General features: G+C 39.5%; 1 protein-coding gene across 1 annotated transcript in view; it reads right to left on the reverse strand.

The window, feature by feature from the left end:
• Positions 1-12,499, reverse strand: part of CA8 (carbonic anhydrase 8) — a 36,358-nt gene extending 23,859 nt beyond the window's left edge. Inside the window, exons 1-3 of the mRNA XM_036406988.2 lie at positions 12,369-12,499; positions 11,884-12,075; positions 8,079-8,203 (exon numbers count right to left, since the gene is read on the reverse strand). Coding sequence (XP_036262881.1) covers positions 8,079-8,203; positions 11,884-12,075; positions 12,369-12,447 — 396 coding nt within the window. The 5' untranslated portion in view covers positions 12,448-12,499. The remainder of the gene's footprint in view (positions 1-8,078; positions 8,204-11,883; positions 12,076-12,368) is intronic.
• Positions 12,500-23,934: the final 11,435 nt, after the last annotated feature.

Here is a 23,934-nt window from a genome sequence, read left to right on the forward strand (position 1 = left end):
TTAAGGATTATAATATTTGTGCTCATGATGTACTCAGGCACAACATCAAATACTTCTGGAATCCTACTAAGGTTTTCAGATCTTAGGTGATCTACACGTTTCATCGTTTACCTCTTGAGGGCCATGAGTGCACCATTAGCACAAATTACACAAAATGGGGCTAGCATCAAAAAGCTATTACTTCTGGTTTTTAGAGTACTTACTTATGCATTGAGGCCAGTCTTGGAACTGGTCCTGACTCAAGCATGAAGCATGGAAAACAACAAAATAAGGAATCTCCTTTCCCCTTCTTCAACAAGTGATAAGTTTTAGATAGTAAAACAGTTAGGCCTAGTGGTTAGGGCAAAGTGCCAAGGAAAACTAAATAGGAAAACCAAGGCAGCAGGAAACTGAAGCAGAATACATGCAGAGTGCCAGCAAGGATCATGGCAGAAATTAGAAAATTATGTACAACTGAAGCAAATCACAGCAAGGGCACACAGCCAAGAAAAATGGCAAAGACCTGAGCAGCAATCTTGCTGAGCTCCAAACTAAGTTTAAATCCTCTTCAGAAGTCCCATCTGCTAAGAGACTACAGAATGTCTTCTCCCACAGCAGCTCCATAAGTAGCCATTCTGTTAGAGCTGGGGAACAGAGTTTTCTATAAGGGTTGTCTGACAGCAACCTCTATATCCATGAATCCAAGCACTGTCAGCGAGACACTTGTGTAAGAAAGTCAAGTTAAGGAGAAGGCAAAGCTGTAAATCTGCTCAAGAAATGGAAAAGAATTCCATATTTTTAAAAGTGTCAGAGGTGTACTGCAGCTACCACAGAGGGGTATGCTAAGAGCTCTTCTGTCCAAGGTTACACTCCTGCCTCCACAAGGATGCAATGCCCCCAAACAGGCTGCAACTGAACATCTCACCTTAGCCCAGCAGGGCTGCAAGAAAATTTGATCAGGCAAAACACAAAGACTGTCTGGCAGAACTAAACTGATGCTAATAGACTAAAAGACTGAGATTAGATGGAATGGGGAGCCCAGAGAGGTGCTCCTCTCTTCAGGTGCTCCTCATTTTCTTCTTTTCTCCCAGCTTTTCTCCTCTTGCAAATTTTTCTCTGTTCGTTTGTCCTGTTCTGCTCAGCCATTTTTAGTTTGAACTATTTATTTCTTCAATGAATACTGAAATTCTCCATCCTGGTAGAAGTTACTAATTACAGATAATTGCAACCACCACCTCAAAAATGGTTTAGGTGAATATGGGCCACAGAGCTTCTCCACACAAAACTCAAATGACTATTAAAAAACAGACAAAAAGATAAAGAGGCTTCAGTAAACACTATTAACACTACTCCTCTTTGACCTGGTGTCTGGCAGCTCATACATCTTCCACAAGCCAATAAATATATTGTAGATTTTGCACAGAAGAGTAGCATATTTGCTGCCTCTAAAGTTGTGTACCTTTTTCCACAGAGCTTAATTTAAATTTTTTTCAGGTGTTAGACAAGATAAAAGCACATTTGTGCAAGTAAATCAGCCTATTTTTGCACCTGCTTTCAGGAATTCACATTAGAAAGCACACAGGCGCATTCCTGAAAAATTAAAACTGTATGTGAGTCAGCAAAACAAGGGCCAGTTGAAGCCCATATTGGCAAATTACCCAAAAACAAAGTATACTCCAGAGACTGCATGTGCCAACTTAGGTCAAATTAACCCTCAACAACAATAAAAACTTAACACTGAAAGAACTTAAAGCACTAGTAATCTCAGAATTCATAAGCTGATCATGTGTGCTTTTACAATAAAGAAAATTTTTTTCTTTATCTTGTTGCTGGTTTCATGTTTCCCTGTACACTGGGAAGAGACAAAGTCCTCACAGCATTGTCCCACCACAAAAAAATCCAAAGAGAAGCCACATCAATTAGGGGATTTCAGAATGTATGATACATAGAAAAATGCAGAAAAATGCTTAAACACCTGCACATGTGGGACTAAGATCCCACATAACATGATTCACTGACAGTCCTGAAATTTCTGCTAAGACCAATTTTGCCCACAGAGTGCTGTGTAGATCTAAGTATTACTGTTACATTCCTAAATGGTGTCTACACAACATGTAAAAAATTGCTTTTGTAGAAATCACTGAGATTTAGAAAACAAAACTGAAAACATCTGTTTAAATATTGGCATGATTTTCCTGGGTTTCACAATTCTGTGAAAAAAAATTTTCAATTTTCCACAATTCTGTCCTCAAAAATTAGATACTGTCCAATGAAAATATCTACTTTAAACAATTACTAGTCTTATTCATAACCTGAGAAGGATATTAGCTATTACATGAATGTCATCATTTCCTTATAAGGCACACTGTGTTTAATCACAACTAAGAGTGTTCACCTGCAATCATTCCAAAATTTAGAAGATTGTCCAAGATTCTTAGTAACAAGTTAATATTCCACCAGAAAACTTGGACAGTGTCTGAGCAGAGTTCCAGACCTCAGCACGATGCTACATAAACTCTTCTGGAATCTGTTCTTTTTGCCTCCTGCTAAATTCATAGATATCCTTCATCTTGTGCTGCCAATATGAGTGGAATTATTTTTTTTTTTCACAGGCAGGCAATCAATGCAACCAACTAAGGCAACAGGATTTACTCTTTGGTCTATCTTTTAGAGTTTATTACTTGGATCATAGTCCTAATAAAAGAAACTACTGTCATCATGGTTTGTATTCTGCTTGCCATTCATACCTACCCAGTCCTTCTGCAGCTTGTCAGTCTCTGAATAAAGAGGGAGAGACACACTGGCAAGCACACTGTTTCCCAGGCCTTCTATTACAATTAAAAATACTCTGGTTTACTTTTTAGTCCAGATAAGGTAATAGGAAAATGATTAAAAGAGACAGCAAGGTCAAATAGCCTTGGCAAAGAATATTACAAGTTGGCAAAAACTAAATTTCTGTGTTGAAAGCATGATACTTTTCTCTCCAGAAATGCCAGAAAGGGCACTGTGTGCAGATATCTGATTTCAGAGCTAGGCACAGAGAAAACCCCACATTGAAGACTGTAAGGGCTTTAGTAGGTAAGCGTAATGTTAACAGCTTCACCTGAAGCCCTAAAGCTTTAATTGTGTTAGATGAGTACTTCAGGCACCATTTCTTGTTAGCAAAGAAAAACATTATGGTTTAAATCAACTTGAGGGTAGGATATATATTTTGCTCTGTTAGCTTCATTGCAGCAGGTATTTCAGTTACTCTGGAAGGGTCTACAGAATTAATTAGTTTGCATTTTGTTATCCAACGCAAAGGAATAGTTTTTATTCCTGTCCAGAACTGATTTTGGTCCTTGCAGCAACTGTATTTTCTTCTGTTCTACTCAAAAAATGTAGAACGAACAATTATAGTTTTTAATCTTCCTGCACTTCTTGGAAACATTTTTTAAATTATTTTCTGCCAACCCACTTCTACTGAGAGCTTTCACATGGTTCGCAGCTAATGTAATCCTACATTTTAAAGAGGATGGATTACAGGGAATTATCCTAGTTATATTGCAAGTGGTGAAAGGAACCTTTTTATTTTCCCTGATACAGTTTTATTTCAGAGCAGAAGCCTGGAAACAACTGTACCTTTATGCTCAGTTTATGCCTTTGGTCACACCACCATTTGACTAACTAAGAGGAAGAGACAACTTTCAGGCCCCCTTATATTTTTCCCTGTTTCTCTTCATTTCAGAAGTAGTGAAAACATTTTTTTCCCATAAACCTGCATTGATGTTATCATGTGATTTACTTTCTCCTGCTGGATTTCATTTCTCTTTTGACTGTAAATTCATTCATTCAACCTAGCACTATAATATGCTGTGTTCATACAGAGATCAGATACAATGGGAACTCATTTTTAGCTGCTCCCATTTCACTTTGTTAACAAAAATAAATAGCAGCAATTTGCAATTGCCATCCTCTTCTATCTCCCTGTCATACATCAGAGGTAAGGGAAAGAGTCAGTTTCATTAGTAATTCATTTGCTTTTGCTCCTTCTCCAACCCACACTCTTGGTATCAAGGAGAGGAATAAAGATGCCAAACAGCTCCTCTCCTTCCTACATGTCTAACAGCTTCAGGTAAATCACGTGTGTAAATGTGGATTTCACTGCTTTGTGGAAATTTGTACTTTAAGGCACAGATATTTGGTACCCTGTTCCATTTGCTAGCATGAAACAGTCTCTCAATGTGAAGACCCTTACTCAACATGTAGCATATGTCATGGCCAACACATCTTTGGCCAAAAGGCAAAGTAGCAATCTTTTACACAAAGTAGAAGTAGTTGGTGAGAAGAATTTCTAGAGAAAGTTGCACAAATGTTTCCTTCTGATTCCTGCCCAAAGGGCAAGAGCAGTCTTCGTGCTCTTTTTTTTCATGAAAAAAAGGGAGGAGTATTGGTACATGCAACCCTCTGCTTTTCCTTGGTTTAAGAAGAGGTGTTACCGTATTTACTTTTGACAAATATTTTTTGTTTTGTCCTGCTTTTCCTGACTTATTGCAAACACAGATTTTTCAGTGAAAACGAAAACACTGTCATATCACTGTCGACATTCTGGTTTCTTCAGTCAAGGAAGGTGGAAAACACATCTTTGCTGAACCTTATATAAGAATAAAAAAAAAGAACTCAGCTTCCAAGCCACATGAACAACATTTTTGGACAATATGTATTAGCTCAAGAAGCTGTTCCAGAGGTTACACAAGCTTTGTGATCTACCCAACTTCACCATGAAACTATATATCCTAACCACATGCAAAGGCCCCGGCTGTGTAGCAAGAAGTAATGGATTTCTGCACTGAGAAACATGGGATATTACCCAAATAATGCAGGATATTGCCTAACTTCTTTTATAGAAATTATGGTACCAAGAGGAAGAGAGTAAGGAAGTAATTGAAGATTGGCGTTCCAAACTTTGAAAAATTACACTCTTTTTCAAACTCTTTTACAAAGGTCATTACATGGTAATCTGAAGCTGTTTCACAACTATTTTGTCCAGTGTAATAAAATAAAGCTGTATACTCTTCAGCCCTAAAAAAAACCAGACTGCTGCTCCAGTCAATACTTAGTCTCAGATAGTCATCTCAGATCTCATCAAACTAAAAGCTGATTTTTTTAGAACTGCTCCATTCAGGTTTTAAAAGAGAGTAGTACAGTGTACAATCTAGGCCAACCTGTTGTGTTGTTAATGTACCCACTTAAACCAGGCACTTCCATTTTCATAATACCTCTTATCTCCTTGTTTTCCTCTCACAAAGAGAAGAGAATCCCTATCATTTGCCATGGAAATAATTTCTAGTTCCTTAGAAAGATGACCTACTAGATTTGCTACACTTGAAAAAGACCCAAACTTATGCACTTGGTGCGCAACATATTCCTAGGCATGCACTGATGCACAAGCAACTGCCAGCTTATTTTGTACAAAAGCATAAACCACAGCAGACTGCTTGGATGTAGCCAAAATAGGCATCAATTGCTGTTTATGCTCAGTAACCAACAAACTCAGTTCAGCTGATTAGAGCATGGTACCTATAACACCAAGATTGTGGGATCAATCCCCACATGGGCCATTTACTTAAGAGCTGGACTGGATGATCATGTGGGCCCCTTCCAAGACAGGATATTCTGTCAATCTGTGAAACCCAGTGGAAATCAAGGCAAATATACATTCAGAATTTAATGATTTCCAACAACTGTATAAACAAATGCCAATGTAAAAAGCTAAGAAAATAAGATTTCCTGGTCCGTGATCAAAGCTATTGAGCTATTGTTAAAAAAAAAAAAAAAAAAAAGACAAGGCTATGCCTGGAATGCAAAACAGCAAATCTTCCATTCTGAAGTCCCAAGTGTGCTACCTAAACATTACAGTGGCCACAAGCACCCATTTTATTATTGCTCAAGTATAATATTTGACTTGGACAATTTGAGAGGGAATTAATATAACAGCTCTTTGTGCATATTGCAGAAGGAAATGCAGTTCATCTGTCAAAAAACTGCCCTGCACTTTCTTTCAGCTTGGGGCAGATGATGATGAACTGGCCATTTTCTGCCATAAGAATTTATCTGCTCACAAAATGAACATTCACACTGTACTTAAAGTGTATTAGGGGTCGGACTTTTTTCTGCTAGAGAATTTTTGCATCAGTAATTATTTCTTGGAAGTTAGAGTTTAGTTGAAAGCTGCTTAGATGCAGGAAACAGAAAAACTCTGGCTTGCTCACCTCCAGGTGATGTTCTTCAACTGTGCCAGAACTCTGTTTGTACAGCTGCTGTACTGCTTTTAAAGTAGGTGAAGAATGAAATCCCTTCATGACTTATTAAGTTTGTTGTTTTATATCTCTGGGTCAAGCATATTTTTCTCTGGACTGATCTAGAGTAGATAATTCTAGGTTTTCTGCAGATTCTCAATAAACTGTTCCCACATACCACCAAGACTGTTTGAAAGAGATCTTTAATTAACAAAGAGACAGGAAACCCTGATAGATTCCCAAGCACAGTTCTCAGCATAGATCATATGAGTATTTCTCAATCACCAGATACTGGACCAGCCTTGAAGAAAAGCACTAAGCAGAGCTATTTTATAATGAATTGGCTACTTCCTGCCTCAGGGGAACACTGCAGTATCCTGAAGGTCTTACTGCCCATATAAATCACAATGTATCTATTGTGCCAGGTAATCAGGATGCAGAAGTCATTGCCTTGTTTTCCCTTTGGTTGATGAGTCTTATCCATTCAAACAATTTTGCATTTCCAAGACCTGCCTGGAATCAGCCTGCAGAGGGGACCTCCACATAGATGTGGTACTTAGGGACAAGGTTTAGGGGAGGACTTTGGCAGTATTAGGTTTATGATTGGACTTGTTGATCATAAAGGCCTTCTCCAACATAAATGATTCTATGATCTGACTCAATTCAACCTGAAAACTCAAAATGATTAAGTTTATATATGGGAGGTTGTGATTGACCAGTTCAAAATAGCAAATAGCAGAGACCAAAATCTGACTCACAACTCTTAAAGAAAGTTTTTGAACAACCCTAAGAACGAGATGGATGATGTAAGTCCACAAGATTTTTACACTTATTTCTGCAGTAGTTGCTTTAATATTCTTTAATATTTTTATATTCTTTTCCATAAGACAGTTCTATTCCAGTAGTCAGGCACTCATGAACATTACAATAATACATTTCCTAGCACTGAGCACAGTGAATAAAAGAAACAGTTTCAGACTCATGAGGGATTATGATAGATAAACAAGGCAAAAATAAATTAACTCAAAAAATCTTGATTTTCTTTAAAACAAATAGTGCACAACAAATGAAATAAAAGATAAAAGATACAAAGCTGAAGTCACCAAACATCAGGGTTTGTATATTTTAAAAGTAGTCTTGCAGCCCAGGGGCTAAGGAATACTCCAAGCCATTCCTTGACAGCTGTAGGCAATGGGACAGTGGGAAGTGAAAACAAACCACTGCTGGAGGGCAGGAGAAACAGGACCAAGCATTTTGTGTTGCCTATGACATGAACCCCATGAGGAGCTGAATTTTTTAAGACTGCATTATCAGTTTGCTTTTATTTCAAAATCTTGTACGTTTTCAGATCTTGGAGAACATACAGAGCACTATCACATAATCTTTAATTTTCAAGTATGTAAAGCTGTTTCATGAACAAATTGCTCTACACTTACTCCAAATCGACCTAAATTGTTATTACTCACCATGGAAATATTTCCAGTGGCTAGTTCTCTCCATCTATAGCTATTAGTCAAGGTGACATAGGAAGTGTTGAAATGGCAGATCTTGTTAGAACACTAATAAGAAAGAAGTTAATAATTCTGCAAGTTAACTTTACGACCAATTAATCATACAGTGTGATGAGTGCTGGAGGCATTCTATTCCAGATGCATATCCTAATTTACCTGCACTAAAGCACACCCCAGGAGGACAGCTTTGTGGTTGAGCTATAAAGCATGCAGAGCTAAAAGGAAGTTGCTTTTGGGCTATCAAGAATTCAGGCAATGAAATAAAATCTTTTGCATTTCACGGGTGTTATACAATGCAGAGCACTCTTACCTCCATGGGAAAGGCCTTAAAATTAACTGTGTGCTCAGAACCACGCTGGTTTTCTCTCCCCCAGTGAAACCGAACATCGTGCAGTTCAAACTCGTGTCCCCGAGGTAATGGCCCCCCTATTAACACTGGGAAAGAAGATAAGTGGTAAAGAACTCGCCTTTCAAAGCAGACAAGCCACTGAATATATTCTCCACAGACAACAGGGAGTCTGTGGCAATCTTCTATATTATTAGTGGTACCAGAGAGGAGAAGAGTTAAACTGACAGACTTGTCACCTTTACTTCTGAAGAACCTTGCAGGTACAGAACATGAATTGAGGCAGTTATGAAAAACAGTAAAACTGCTGTCATACTGAACTCTTTGTTTTATGATGCAGAACACCAAATAAAAGCATTGTACCTCTACCAGTCAGAAGAGGGAATGTTTATTTGTCTTATCAAGACATTAACTGTGTGTTCTAAACAGATGGCAGGGGTTCTGAATTGAACTGGGAAGTAACCTCCAAGTTGTCCAAATGTTTAATTTCCATCACCTATGTTTACTATGGGTCACAAAAATGGATAGAAAACTTTAGATAGCAAATATTTTGCTGGGTAAAGGTGTTCACTCATATACCACCTGTCAGGCTTCTGAGATACTGAACGCCTCCACATCGAAATATAATCCATCCTACACACTGGAGCAAAAACAGCATACCTCATTTACTTAAAAACAGCTTCTAGGCAGCCATGGGATTTTCTTACTTCAGTTTTTTAAACATCTGGAATTTCTTAAAAGCATCTGTCCACGATCACAACACGTGCACAAAAAAATGTATATAGCTGCTCAGTACTTTTGCATTAATAGAGATTTCCACCACAAGTAGTAAAAGCAAGGAATTGTGAGGCCCAACCTTCTATGGAATTAATCAATGGAAACATTTTGCCCAGGGACTTCTGAATCTGCTTTAGATCAAATATTACACCACAAGCTGGAGGTAACTTCCCACTAAAATCATTGAATATTGGCTTCTAGGCAGAGCTGAGTTTTATTTAAGGGCATTCACAGTCTTCCCCAGAACCAATTAAATTCTAGCTTACATTTCATAGACTTGAAAATAATCTTTTACAATCTCTGATAATTGATAAGGATTATTTAACTGCATGAAATATAGCCTTAGGGAATTAGTTCCATAATATATAGCTATTTTGACACACAAACTATACCACCTGAGCTTGGAGCACAAGAGGTGGTGTAATACTAAAACATAAGTTAGCAATTGAAACATATAATTGTACGAACACAAAACCAAAGGTATGAAACTGTAAAAAAAATGAAAGAAAACAGATAAATTATGATTTTCATAAGAAATTACACTGGAGGAAAAAAAGTCAAATATTCCAATTAATCCTCCTTTAATAACTCTTCACAACTAATCTAACAGTCATTAGACTTTCTAAACTGAAATGTCCTAAATATAGTTACAGATTCAGATTTGCTCCTTAACCTTGCTTTATCTATATTCTGTCTATAGCTATATCCCCTAGAGGGAAAATCTACAAATTTGGTGAACACTCAAGGAAACAACTAATTGAAGTATTTAAGAAATCTGGACAAACAAAAAGAATAATGATACTCAATTAGTGCTTAATTAGGACAATGTAATCATCATCATCATCATCTCAATTAGGAAAATTGAGTCTTTTCTCTGTTTTAAAACATTGCTCTGAGAAAAACTGTAACTAGAACAAATGTTCTCTATATGATGTAGTTCTGGATCTTCAGGAGCTTCAAAGAGTTTATTCCCAAGGCTTCAGTTAGGAGACTGATCCCATGATAAAACTATTTCATAGTTGGTCATGGTTCTTCCACCTAATGCACAACACATATTCCACTATCAAAATGAAAGCAGCTGTGAAAATGTTTGCAATTAAATAATGAGAAGGATTTGGGAACTCCATATGGACTGCGTGTCTTGAATTAAAGGATAAAAACATTCACAAGTAATGACAAATTTATTTTTAATATGTATCTTAATCAGTTTACTTTCCTCCATAAAGAACTTTTTCTTTGCTAACATTACAGCGCATGAGGATCTCTTGCACATTAATTGGACAGAGTTTCAAAAGCATCCAGTGCTCAATAGTTCCCAACAAAATAATCGTCTGAATGGATTTGTCATCAGAGATCTCCTGTGAGGAAAAGAAACTGCAGGAGTTTCTGCAATCCCTGAAAAATGGCCAGAATACTAGGCCAGGTTCAATCACAACTTATTAACTCTTTTCTCCTCTTGGTAGGTTTAATAAATGTTGTCCTCTCCCTCCCAAACTATTCCCAGTTTACAAAGGAAAAATGGCAAATTACGTAACATTAAATTTAAAGAAAAAGCTGAAACTAAACCAAGAGTTCCTAAATTGTAAATCCATACTTCAGTCATAAACTTTTTCTCTATTTCACACTTTCTTATAATTCAAGACTCATCTGTCTGGCATCACATTGCATTCAAGTATAACAGAAGTCTTTCCTTTTTTCTAATTCTCTTAATGGTTTTGCAAAGGCATTTAGGTGTGTTGGTTCCATCTTATTAATCACTACTAAGTTAGAAACTGCCCTTGGGAAAGGTAGCATGGAAGGAGTTGCATTTTGGCATACGAATTATGAGGTCACTTGTTGTCACTCTCATTTCCTCCACAGGAGAATTCAAGAATTCCTGATCCTGCAGGGAGAACTTTATCCCTTGGGAAAAGAACTCTGCTTCTGATGAAGGCAGTTAAACAAAATTTCTCTTTTATTGCAAATCTGCAAAATTCCATGGAATGAAATGTTCTGTGTTGCAAAAATACATGGAAATTATCACAGAAATGAAATTATAAATCAAAGCATCATTATCAAGATAACAAACCCTCCCTTTTTAAAAAACTGTGTAAAACTGAACTGACTCCCTCACTTAGCACAGCTGTAGTTCCCAGTACTACTGAGTTCTCAGAAGGAAACAGAAGTTGGAATGTCTCATGGTTTGACAAAGTCCAGCTGTTTAAATGCCCCCAAAGGGCTGTTACTAGCTAAGACTGGTTGGAATAACATGGAGGCTCTTCCAAAAACATGGCAAGAACTATTGCAGTGCTGGAAAGCAAAGTGGACTTTTTTCCTCCCTACTTTCTTGCCTCCTTCATACAGAACAATTTACCCAGACGAAAGGTCTGGATAAGATATTGCAACTTCACTTATGTTGGAATTATTATTTTCTTCTACATCGAATTTGATGAGTGACACCAAAAATGTGATCCTTTAAGAAATGAGGACTGCCTTCTACTTGGTCCTCATCAATATCGTGAGCACGTATAACCGGTGTATCAATCTTAAGCTGTCCAATTCTATAGGTAGTATTCAGAACCCGCTTAAGTTAATGGGAGAAAGCACTTTTAACTTACATGGTCTTTGAACCATGAACAAATCTTGCCAGCTGTACAGAACAGTTTGGCACTACACTGTCTTAGCAATAGTCTGTACTGCTTCTGAGTGCAGACAGTTGTTAATGCTAGTGGATTGGATAGCACCACCACAAGAGGAAGTTTTGGACATGCTTTGAAGCAATCTCACTGACCATCCAGTCTGGCATAAAAATCTGCAACTCCCATTGCAACACTTGCTCCTCTTCCTACCAAAGTCAACAGCAACACTCTCACCGGGCATAGTCCATGCGGAATGGGCACAACTGCTCTCAGCTGGGAAAGGCTGCTTTTCCTACACTCCGGGACACAAGTGCAGTGACTCTTCAGGCAACACAAGGTTTAGCCGGGAAAATCAAGGCCATGTTTCAGCATACCTGATTTTGACTTCAGGGCAATCTGAATGGAATGCCCGTCGTTGATCACCTCGCAGTCACGACACACCACGTAGTTCGGTGACAAACGCACTTCCAGGAGCGAGGGGTCGTATTTAGCTTCTCTTGAGTTCAAGTTAATGGGCGACTGGTACTCCCCGTTAGCATCGGGGAAAATCAGCCCCCACTCCACTCCTGAGGCACAAGGGAAAAGCGGTCAGGGTGGACCCGGCACCCCGCGCTGCGGGTCACACAGACGCTGTCCCCGGCCGGGGAAGGGGCTGCTCGGCCGGACCCCGCGGCTCCGCGCTGCCCTCCCGCCGGCGGGGATGGACCCGCTGCGGGACGGCGCTTCCCCGCTCCCGGCGCCTCGGGACGGCCGGGGAGCGAGCCCCGCTGCGCCCCGCCACTGAAATCCCCGCACCGCCCCCTCTTCCCCCGGCAGCGGACAAACTTTCTCCCCGGCGGAGCCGCCGCCCGCTCCTCACCTTCCTCGTAGCCCCACTCCGGAGGCTCCTCGCGGCGCGGCAGGGGCTCGGCGCCCTCGATCAGGCTCCTGTCAGCCATGGGCGGGCGGTGCGGAGTGCGAGCGTGTGCGGGGCGAGCCGGGCTGGCGGCGCTCGGCTCCGCGCCCGGACCTCCCCCCGCCCTCCGCCCCCGCCCGCGGGCGGCGGCAGCGCCGGGGCCGGGCCGGGGCAGCGCCGGGGCCGGGGCAGGGCCGGGGCAGCGCCGGGAGCCGCTCGCTGTCCCAGCGGCGCGGCACGGAGAGCCAGAGGTGAGGTGGCAGCGGGCGTGCCCGGCGGGACGCTGCTCCTGAGCCTCCCTGCGCCTTCCTCGCCGTCCTCCGCAGGCTGCTCCCCTAGCCCGGGTGGGTGCGTGTCTCCACAGCTCCCGCTGCCCCTCCAGCCGGGCACAGGCGCTCTGTGCACCCGGGGACACCCAGGGAGAGCGGCTTTATAAAAGGCGAAGGGCAAAGCCCGGCCACTAGGGAGGAACAATCCGGGCGCCGGGACAGGTGGGGCACTACCTGACTGGAATGCAGTTTGACATTGGGTGGAAGGGTCCCACCCACTGGGGGTCCTGGTGGGCATCAGGTAAGACACGAGCGAGCAGTGTGCCCTCGATGCAGAGAAGGTGAACGATACCTTGGGCTGCATTAGGCAAAGCAATTCCAATAAGTCAAGGGAGGTGATCCTGCCCCTCTGCTCAGCACTGATGAGGACACACCTGGGGTGTTGGGTTCAGATCTGGGCTGCTCCAGTACAGAGAGACATGAACATACTGGAGAGAGTCCAACAAATGGTCATGACCATGGTTAAGGTGCTGGACCATCTCTCCTATGAGGAAAAGGTGAGAGAGCTGGGACTGTTCAGCTTAGAGAAGGGCAGGCTCAATGGTATCTCATGGATGTGTACAAATACCCAAAGGGAAAATGCAAAGAGAGTGGAGCCAGGCTCTTTTCAGTGGGGCCCAGTAACAAGACCATTGGTGAGGGGCACAAATTGAAACATGGGAGGGTTTTTTTGAACATCAGAAAACAATTTTAACTGTGAGAATGAGTAAGCCCTGGCACAGGTTGCCCCAGGAGGTTGAGGAGTCTCCATACATGAAGGAATTAATGTGAACACAGTCCTTGTGGGCAGCCCTGCTTGAGCAGTTGATTTGGACAAGATGATGTCCAGAAGTTCCTTCCAACATCAGCTGTTCTGTGATTCTGTGTTTACTCCTCGCTACTGAGCACTGTGTCCCTTCTGTGGAAGAATGAAAACTCTCAATGAGGATAAGGAAGCCACTGAATAAGGAGGGGAGCCCATTTCTGCCCTTTCTGTCCTAAAGGAAGAAGTGTGGCATCAATTCCTACTGCAAATTATTCAAAAATAGAAGGTTTGAGGAAATTCTCTCCCCAAGATGAAGATGCCTCAGTTCAAGGTTATGAAAGAACTCTTCATTCTCCTTTGAAAACAGCCGTGTATGGAACTAGAGAATATTCATTCTGGTAGGGGAAAAAAGGACAGAAGGGACCTCTGTCATAGAGATCTCTTCTAGGCAGTGGCCCAAAAACTTGCATCAGTGACAGGAAGGGAAATGGGAATGTAGTGCTGACAGTCTGCAATCCCTGACAGCAATCAGAAAACGTAACAGAGGCAGTAAAATAGCATTGCTAAAATGGTAAGAAGTGCCCTTTGCTTACCATCCTAGTCCACTTAAAGACAGTGACCGGACCTCCCTGAATTCTGGTATCCCAAGGTGAATACATCTTGATCCTGTACTGTTGATCCATAAGGTTTGATCTCAGTGTGGAGCTCATTGTGCTTCAGTGATCCCCAACACAGCAGCAGTACCTGTGATTCCTGTGCAGCACTGACGGGGGAGCAGAAATTATCATCAGTGCGAGTGTGAGATGAAAAAAGAAGGACTGAGATGAAACTTCATTAATGAAGCAAGAGAGTACTGCTCCATGAGCTGCATGCAAGGTGAAAAGAAAATAGGGCAAAAGAAGTAGAGTTTACTGGGTTGGATTTTTTCAAGAGCAGAGAAGAAACACAGATTTCTTTCTGCAGTATCATACTACCCAAATTACAACATGATGCAGTTTATTGAGGAAAAAAACCCAAACAGACATTTTTCATATATTGAGCACCTGACATCAGTACTAAGAGAAAACTCCAAAATTTTTAACATGCATTTTAGTCAAATGAGGTATCATGTTGTATATGCATACCCATCTCCCATAGCCAACTGGCTTTATTAAGTTGTTAAGTTTTATAATCTACTCACTTCTAAAACACACACCAGCTGCTTCTATTAATGCAGATTCCTTTGAATCATTGTTCAACCACATGGGGAAAAAACAAACATTACCCTAAATCATCATCTGTTCTGGTCCATCTGACTGGAAATTCATATTCTTCTTAAAAAGGAGCCTTATATTTTGGAAATGAACCAAACAGTCCTATGAGGCTGGGTTCATTCCCTTAGTCCTTGAAATACAGTATTTCATTCATTCATGGTCTCTATTAAGTCCTTTCCTGCAGTAACCTTCCTGTGGGATGTCTGTTCTAGAACTTCATGCTTATGAGGGGCAACTTTATCAGACCTGTGAGTTCCTGTCTTGCAATAAATACTTTTCATGGCTTTGCCGTATATTTTTTGCCCTTCCTTTTAACCTTTCAATTCTTTCCATATCCCTCTTCAAAACTAGGCATAGCAGGTAAATCCTTACTGATTAATTGACATTTCTTTATTCCCATATGTCTGCTGAGTAGTCTTTGTGCAAATATCCTGTTTCTTCCTTAGTATCTCTCAGGCATAGATTAGAGAATCAATTAGATTCACTGATCAATTAGATTCCACTGAAGATTCCTGGGACTTCTTTAATGGTGAGGTATGAAGGTAACAAAGGAGTTTGCTTCTCCACAAGGAAATGGAGCATGGGACTGAGCCCTCACATTAAACTCCAATGACAAATGTGGATATTGACCTTACAAAAATGGATAAAGATGGATGCGCATATTGACCTCTGCACAAACCAACTCATTTCTTTATGGAGCCAGCTTCAAAGAAAAGGGCTGAAACAATCAGATGGAGATAGTGGCATGAGCTAAGATTTGTCCAAGATCAGTGGGATTTGATCTCCTTGAATGATGTAAGCAAACATAAAATTGTTTAAGTTTGCGTAGAAGCTCCCAATAATTGAATTTACAATCAAAAGATGTTAAATATATAACTGTAATACATATAAATGCACTCTTATTCTGTAACAATGCATTGCCTGTGATGTTTGCTACACTGGCTAAACACACTGAAAAATCTACAGACAGGCATAGTTATGGTTGCCAAGCTAATATTAAATTGTTGAGCAAAAAGAAGGAGAAGCTCAGCCAACACGAGCTTCATAAGTGACATAACACCTCATCAACAGAAGCAGGAGCAGGACATCTCTCTCCTGAATCCTGGCTCATCCTTTGATTCTGTGGAACATGCTGACTTCTTGTTTAACTGGGATTAATGATCACACCCTTTGATAGTACCAGAAATAAAAAGCTCAGGCACAGATCCAGGGCTTAATAGTTCCTCTTTGAACTCACACAACAGTAGTTCAGAAGCAGTGTAGTCTCTGACATTCCTTTTGTCAAACAAGAAATGACATTTTGAAACACGGTAGGTATAATACTTAATCCTGGTGAGATCCCAAGCAACTATTCTTCTGTTTTCTATATCTAGTTATGCTTTTTTGTCTACATTATTTTTTTCTTTTTTCAGAAAATATATCTTCCCCAAACACCTTAAAAAGTATATACTGGGAAAACTGGGCCCGAACCAATATTTTCCATCTGAATGCTGAAAAATTTGTACGTGACAATTCACATTAATGACTAGCAACATTTTTTTAAGAGGTTACATGCCCACAACTTTACTTACTGCTTTCACCACTCTGAAAAGGGAGAGTCCAGTGCAGAGAACTGTACAGGTTACTAATAAATCTATATGAAAAAAGAAAAGCAGAATTACATACAAGTTATTTTAGACTTTACATTCCTACCTGCATGATTCTTTGCAGCCACAGAACTGACAGTTATTTCCTTGGTGCAAGGGATAAGAAATTCAGACTCTGAGATGATCATATTTCCTGTATTATCCACTTTTTCCTTTATTACGTTGCTGCCAACATGAAGTAGGTGAGGGCATGAAGGATTTAATATTTTGATAAGGAGAGAATTGTTCTATGTCATAATCAAGCATTCCATTTAGGGTAATTTAGAGTCTATTTATGCTTCTGCAAGCCAGATCTCCTTTCTTGCCAAGGTTTCCTGAAAGAAAAGGCAATGTCCATACAGCAAGACAAGCAGCTGAAGGCACCTGGAGCATCTAGTTTTTCCAGTGAATAGGGCTTCCTATTTTTCTTCCTGTGTTGACTATGAGGTTGACCAGCAAATATCTCCCACGTGGTCTTGTTTCTATCTTTATTTCATGCCAGATTAAGCTTTAAAAGAAGTTTGATTCTTTTCCAAGTTTAGAAGTGTAAGCACAGAGTTTCTGCACTTGAACTTTAAAGCACAACCTTATATGTACCAATATTGAAAATCTCTGCACGTTTTAAAAGGAACTAGTTCATTAGAAGGAATAATATTCCAGTATTCCTGGAATTATAATATTTGCCTATTTTTATTTTCTTCATCTGCAGTAATGCATTACAGAACGGAAAATTTGGTTGGCTAGTTCAAATAGTCCAAGATTAAAAGGTAAAGGGAGACCATTTCTAATAAAGGGGCCATTTATAGCAAAAATAAACCATTCACAGTGAAAGACACTGTATCTTTGCAAGTCAGGTTTACACTGGCAAATGCCATCCTGCAAACATTGCAAAAATATGTCAGCTGAATCCCAATTTCCCCTTACATCTACACCAAGAGGTGGTTTCCATGGCCTTGTGTGTATTTATGGTCTGTAAGTGTAAATTTGTCCTTCCTGGTTTTGCCAGCTAATAGGACAGCAGACTGGCCCTAAATACACTTCACATGTTTCACTTTACAATATACATGGTTTGGGTGGGGAATTTAAAGATCAACACACTGATCTGCAAGTGTGTACAGATATTTTTCTACAGTATAGTTATAAACCTTTTACATGCACAAGTGATGAGAAAATGGGAATAAGCTACAAACCTATGGGTATAATTGGTGTGTATTCTTCCAGTGTTCAAATGTGTAAAACAGGACTATTCTGGCTCTCCATGAGAATTTAGGCATACAGCTTGAGAACATTAAAACTACAGGGGGATAGTGTCAAGATTTTAAAGAAAACACAAGTAATAGGAAGTCATTTTTAAGGACTGAAGAAACTCCCATCAAAAAGGAACAGAAGAAATAATAATAAAGAACAGTGTATTTAAGGGGACATTAAAAAATTTAAAGAGTAATCTATATATTCTGCTGGAGCATTTCCTTTCCCTAAAAGGATCAAGCCCTGGGAAAAAAATGTGTAATGAATTACAAAAAATGGTAGATACAATAGGAATTGCTGATGAAGTAAAATAAGCACAAAAGTAAAGCGAATTCCTGAAGACAACAGAAGACTAGAAGGGAAGTGAGATTTTTTTCTGCTACCGGGCTAAAAGGAAAAGGCAGTTAAAGGATGAAATAAGATGTCTCTAAAACACAGAATTCAAATGATAATCAAGGGCCCTGACATGGCAAAACTCCTATTTCTTTATTTTTTAGGAAGGAAGAAAAACTAATGATACACCCAGATGCAAATTAAAGGAAGAAGATGGGAAACTCAGGGGGGGAAATCTGCAATAAGGAGATGATAAATATGTATTTACCTAGCTGTAATAATTTCAGATCTTTAACATTATATGACATTCTTGAAGGATTATGAATCTCATCTAATAGCTATTGAAAAGGAGTGGCTCTTTGTCAGTGGAACTGATAGATGTTAAATCCACCACTTACAAATTACATGTTTCAAAGGGAACCACTGAATCAGGGAAAGATATAATACCTTCTACAGTTTTAAATAAAAGGAGAGGATGAGCTAAATAATAGGCCTGATCACTTTTTCACTAGAAGAGCACAAGCAGGTGTTGGCTTACAGGTGTTGGCTTTTCAGCTGGGAAGCTTGTGAGAAAGAGGAAGCACTGATCAGCATGAAGTGGCAAGGAGATAACATATTTGAGTTTGTAAAATGATGGTGAAAGGAATGTCAGTTCATCATTCATTCTACTAAGTTTCACTTATCAATGTGCCAACATCCATAGCTGGCAAAGTGCTCATGTGCCTTGTTCTGGAAAAGCTATGAAATCATACATTCAGAGCATAATCTTCTTTCTATATCACAAGGTATTACATTTCATGCAATTGCTCATGTATTAAGTTAATTATTTGGCTATCAATAAATAATAACTTGTGTTTAGCCACAGCACATTTTTCAGAAATGCCTGACCTGAAGGCGTCAAGACATGAAGAACTCATTACTTTGAGAGCTCATTCCAGTGGTTAATCTCTTTCAGTGTTAACTAATGGGTATTCAATTCTAATTTGAATTTTTCTGGCTTTAACTCTCAGCCACTGGTTCACGTTATGCTTGTTTGCCTTGACAGGAAAGCCTTTATTGCTTTGTGTTTTCTCTCTAATGTACTCACCTGTGTTAGCCTGGTCACCTCTGTGAGGTTTAAACAAAAGGAGCTCATTAGCGCTTACTACAGGGTTAAGACCAAGATATCTTGGGTTTAGTTTTTTTCTGTACATTTTCCCATTTTCCACATTAAAGATACAGACATTGGAATTCTCCCAAGTAGCTCTTGTTTCATCGCTATGTACTCATTTATTTCTTTTTTATCTGCACATACAGGATTCACATTAGTCTTTTTTTTTTTGCTGTTAAATCAAATATTGGCTCTCTTGTTTGTCGCGATTTAGTATAAACATTAAATTCTCTTTGTGAGTCAGGGTATCCAGGAGCCAGTCTACAGAATATGGACACAGACTGCATTATCATTTTATGTTTTGTTGACCTAAAATGCCATCCATTTGAATGAGTCCTAGTCTTCCTTTTTAATCAGTATCTGGTACATTACTAAATCATATGCCTCAACAAATCTGTAATCTCATTATAGGTTTCTTTGACAAGACACACTTCTAGTTAAACTATTGTCACTAGCATTAGTCCTCTACATCAAGTTTTTATAACTGTAGTCCCATGTCTTTTGTAATTTTCCTGCTACTTTTGTTAAACCAGAGAGTAATTACCTACATTTTCTCATTTCTCTCTTTTTTCTTTCATATTCACATACTATTAACATTATTTATGCCTTATAACATTTTCCTGTATTTGTTAAAAGTTTACACAGATCAGCCAGTTTTTATAAAACTCCAGGGTTCTGTGAGAACTTGGTAAATTCCTATCTAGGTACATACATTTAAATCAGATTTTATGTTATTGCACAATACCACTTAGTTATTAATAAAATGAAAAATTCTAACCATTCATGATGTAAGCGGATCAGACTCCTCCCCAAAAATAAAATCCCTAAAATATTTATGAATATTTTATCTCTTTATCACCATCAAAAAATGCACAGTCTCAGACAGTTATGACTTAGAGTTTCTTCTGTAATTAATGTAGTTAAAAAATTCACAAATCTTTGTGAAACCTGGTTATTGATTTTTCTTGAAATGTACATCAATATATTTTTATAGCCTGAAATTTCTACTACATATCAACATTTGTTTAGTCTTTTTCTACTTACTTCTACTAGTTTTTTCTATTCACCACTGAATCAGAACCAGATTCCAAGTACTATTGCTCTATTTTTGGTTACAGAGATGTGTCACATTTTATAGTCAGTAAAGAGCTCCCTATTTTCGTTGACATTTTTCTACCTTTTTCCTTTTAAGTCATGCTGCTTGTAATCTTAGTGACAGATAACAAACCGTGTGATTTCAATGTATATACAACAGGTAACAAAAGATATGGAAAGCAGTTTGCAGTTTCAAAGTCCAGTGGCCAACTGCAGATAATAATTATGAAGGAACAGGTACTTAAAAGGAGAGCAGGCAGTAAATGACAGACAGTGTGTCACTGTAATGCTGCTAGAGAGGCTCTTAGCTCACATCCTCAGTCTGGCAATTCAAAACTGATCAACTGGAACCTTGGAAGAGGAGATATTTCCATTCAGATTTATATTTTACCAATCGTTAATCCTATGTCACGTAGCTAACTAGGAAAAAGCAGCTGATTTTGTTCTAATTTAAGTGTTTTGTATAGAAACATTTAACACTGATTTCCTGAATTAGTATTCTTCCAGGTGATAATATAATCGAAAATAATGCAGTACTTGGCTTAGATTAGACATGTGGTAAAAAGAACCACAGCCTCAAAAAACTGAGACCTTGGACAGACACAGAAATGTTTGTATTCAGAAATGAAAAGGAACTGGTAACTTTCCAAGCCACTGAACAACTTCAAACAGCTACCATTAAAAATAAAAATACTTTCCCACACTGAATATGAAATATTTTTCAAAAATGCTTCAGATTTCTGTGCAGTAATTTAAAGCCATGCAGTGGCTCTAATATTTTATCAATGTCCTACAATGCATCTGTGTACTTCAGTTTTGTATAAAAAGGGAAGGGGAAAAGCATCAGAGAAGACTTCTTCAATAAAAAGAAGAGTTTGATATCAGACTTTTTATTCTAGTGATTAGATTTTGTATGACAGTCTGCACCCTCCTGTTTAAGAATCTGAAGACAGGCATTTTCTGGTTTATATTGAAACACGGGAGTCTTGAATATCTCTTCAGCTGCTTCCTAATGTTTGTTCCACAGGAAGGGAGTTTGTTGGTAGCATAATGTGCTTTGTTGTATCTGCATCAGCAAAGCAGATAAGCTCAGCCTCTCTTAATCTGAAAAAGGAACAGAGAAGTAGCACCAAGAGACAGTGCAATACTTCAGGATATTGTGAAGATTTCAGGCAACAAGACGATTTTCAGGTAAGCAGAAAAGGTCCTCTGCTGCTTACATTCCTGTGCTGCTTCCCAAACTGCTAATTTTGGCGCTGAAAAGCTCTGTCTTGGGTGTGCTAACATACATTTTAGTGCTGGGTATTCCCTCAGGCAGAAGATGGCTCTTCACCAGCTGTTCTCTGTGACACATGTGGATCGGCATCATATGGAAGGGACCAGCAGGGCTTTTTCCTGAAAACCTGATGCTGAGATTTGGCTACTTATGTACTTTGATTGCACCACAGTTCTTTCCACAGAGACCTTATCACATGAAAGGGCAGGCTCCTCGTGAGTCCCGGCACGTTTCTTGCTTTGGCAGATCCCTCCTTAGAATTCAGGGAGGCAGAAGATACTTTTCAGGTCACAAGCATCATTTATTTCTTCTTGGGAGTTTTCCTGGACTGTCTACACTAGCACTTAGTAGAAGGCCTGCTGCAGTAGGACTGATGGCACTAAATCAAAGCACTGACAAAGCTTCTGAAGTACAATTCTTCTGTGTGCTTCCTGTGAGCACTTTCTCTCCTACCCTCTTTTACCAGCTCTGTTCAGGGCTGAACTTTTGGCACAGTCATTGACATGTAGCTTTGTCAAGTTGCAATTTGCTTAGTAAAAGTGTGGAAATACAGGATTAAAAGCTTGTTTATCACAGAACTTGTTTGCTAGCATAGGGCATCAAAGCAAGTTGTTCCGCGGCAGTGCTTTTTCAGTGTCACGGGGAAAGTGAAATCCATGCCAGACAATGCAGTGCATCAAGCCCAGGAAGCTGCAGGCGTTTTTCTTGTAAACTTCTCCTTTCATAGTCCAAATTCCAGACACTGCAAAATCCCTGCAGTGTGGTGTTTCAAATGAGGTACAGCAAGAGTGGCAAAAAAGCGGGCATGCTCTGCTAATGAGGGCAAATTGTGCCAGCTCTTTACAAAGAATAGCGTGTTTCCACCCACATCAAACCTGAGAGATGTGGAAAGAGAGGAGAGAGAGGCTATAGTGCTGTTTGTTCTTTTCTGCTCACCTCAGTCTGGCATCTTGTAGAGACCATGGATCATATCATGTCTGATCTTGCCCCATTAAAAAAGGACACTATTCTGTGTGGAAGTTGGATTGCCTAAGGGGGAAAAAGAGAGTAGTCAGATTCTCACCACACACCCAAACATGCACTCAGATATTGCTGCTGGCTTTAACAGCAGTAGTACAATTGGCAACAATCAGTATGTGGTCTTCATTAGGTTTAGGAGCCTGGCTGTTGTAAATTGTAATATTCTACAGCTACAATTCAGGATATTAATATGCATTTTTCAGTGTAAGGAGAATATCCATTTGGGGCTTTCCAGTTTATAACAAATTTTGTAGTTTATATAGCATTCAACTACACCAGAAATTTTTTTCTTAAGTACTTTCTGTGGTAACTTAATAAATCATTCCTCATATCCTCATGTTTAAATTATATTCCCATACACACTGCATCCATCAGAGTTGATGAGAGTGCAACAGTGCATGCTCTAACTTCCAAAGAGCTGACATCTCACACCCTCATTAGCTGGAACATATCTAGAAGCTATAAATGCTTTCTAAAGATCCAAACAGCACAGCTCCCTGTGACTTATTCACTTCCTGCTTTCCTTCAAAAGCAGCTGAAAGAGGCACTCTGCACCTGCCTTCTCCTTGTGCTGACATCTGTTTTTAAATGAGAAAGGAGGCAATGAATGTTAAGCTGAAGGGACTGACTTTATTTATGATTGCAAAGATTCTCGGCTTGAAAAATGAGTTCAATTCCAGTGCCTTTCACCTTCCTTGCTACACAGAGAGACAAAGAGAGCATTCATAGACATAACACATGTGATATGGGGCAGTGTAATGGCATTAGAACAGTTCAGTGAAACATTAATGAATTTACAGTGATGACAGCACAACAGTGCCAGGATCTAATCTGCTCTGTGCTAAGTGGTTTTCATAAGTAACCTCAAACACTAAAAAACAGTGAGGACTAAATCTTTCCTTTTCTAACAAAATATAATCAACTTTTTTCTTTTTAAACCAGTAGCCATTCACTTGGTGTTTCTCCAGTCTCAGGTTCTTCTCACCAAGCTCAGATAAGACTGCAGTTTTTCCAAGCATCTGATGGTTTAAATTTATTTTTGCCCCTAATCTCCTGTGCTTCATGCTTCTTGCCTCAACAGCTGCTTGGACTGAGATATTAAAAAAAAAAAACTTTCACAGAAAAAAAAATGTATGATCTTGTGTATAGCACCACACCTTTAATCCAACCTTATACTTATTCACATCCTTTTCTTCACCATTATACCTCCTTGCTGTCACATATCTGTGCTTACTTAAGTATTTGAGTGAGGTGGATATGTAAGGTGTTAAGTCCCATGTCAGCAAGGTTCTTGAGATGACGAAAGATGTGAGTGCTGGCTGTTTACACAAGCTTTTATACTGCCTCACTGACATCAAAAGGTTATTGCCATTGACTTAAATTAGCATGGTGACAGAGTCAGAAACCTCTGCTAGAATGTCTCCATTTCCAGAGTCCTGAAGAGGAAGGTGTTGGG

Source organism: Molothrus ater, chromosome 1 (genome assembly GCF_012460135.2).
Source record: "Molothrus ater isolate BHLD 08-10-18 breed brown headed cowbird chromosome 1, BPBGC_Mater_1.1, whole genome shotgun sequence".
Taxonomy (NCBI): Eukaryota; Metazoa; Chordata; class Aves; order Passeriformes; family Icteridae; genus Molothrus; species Molothrus ater.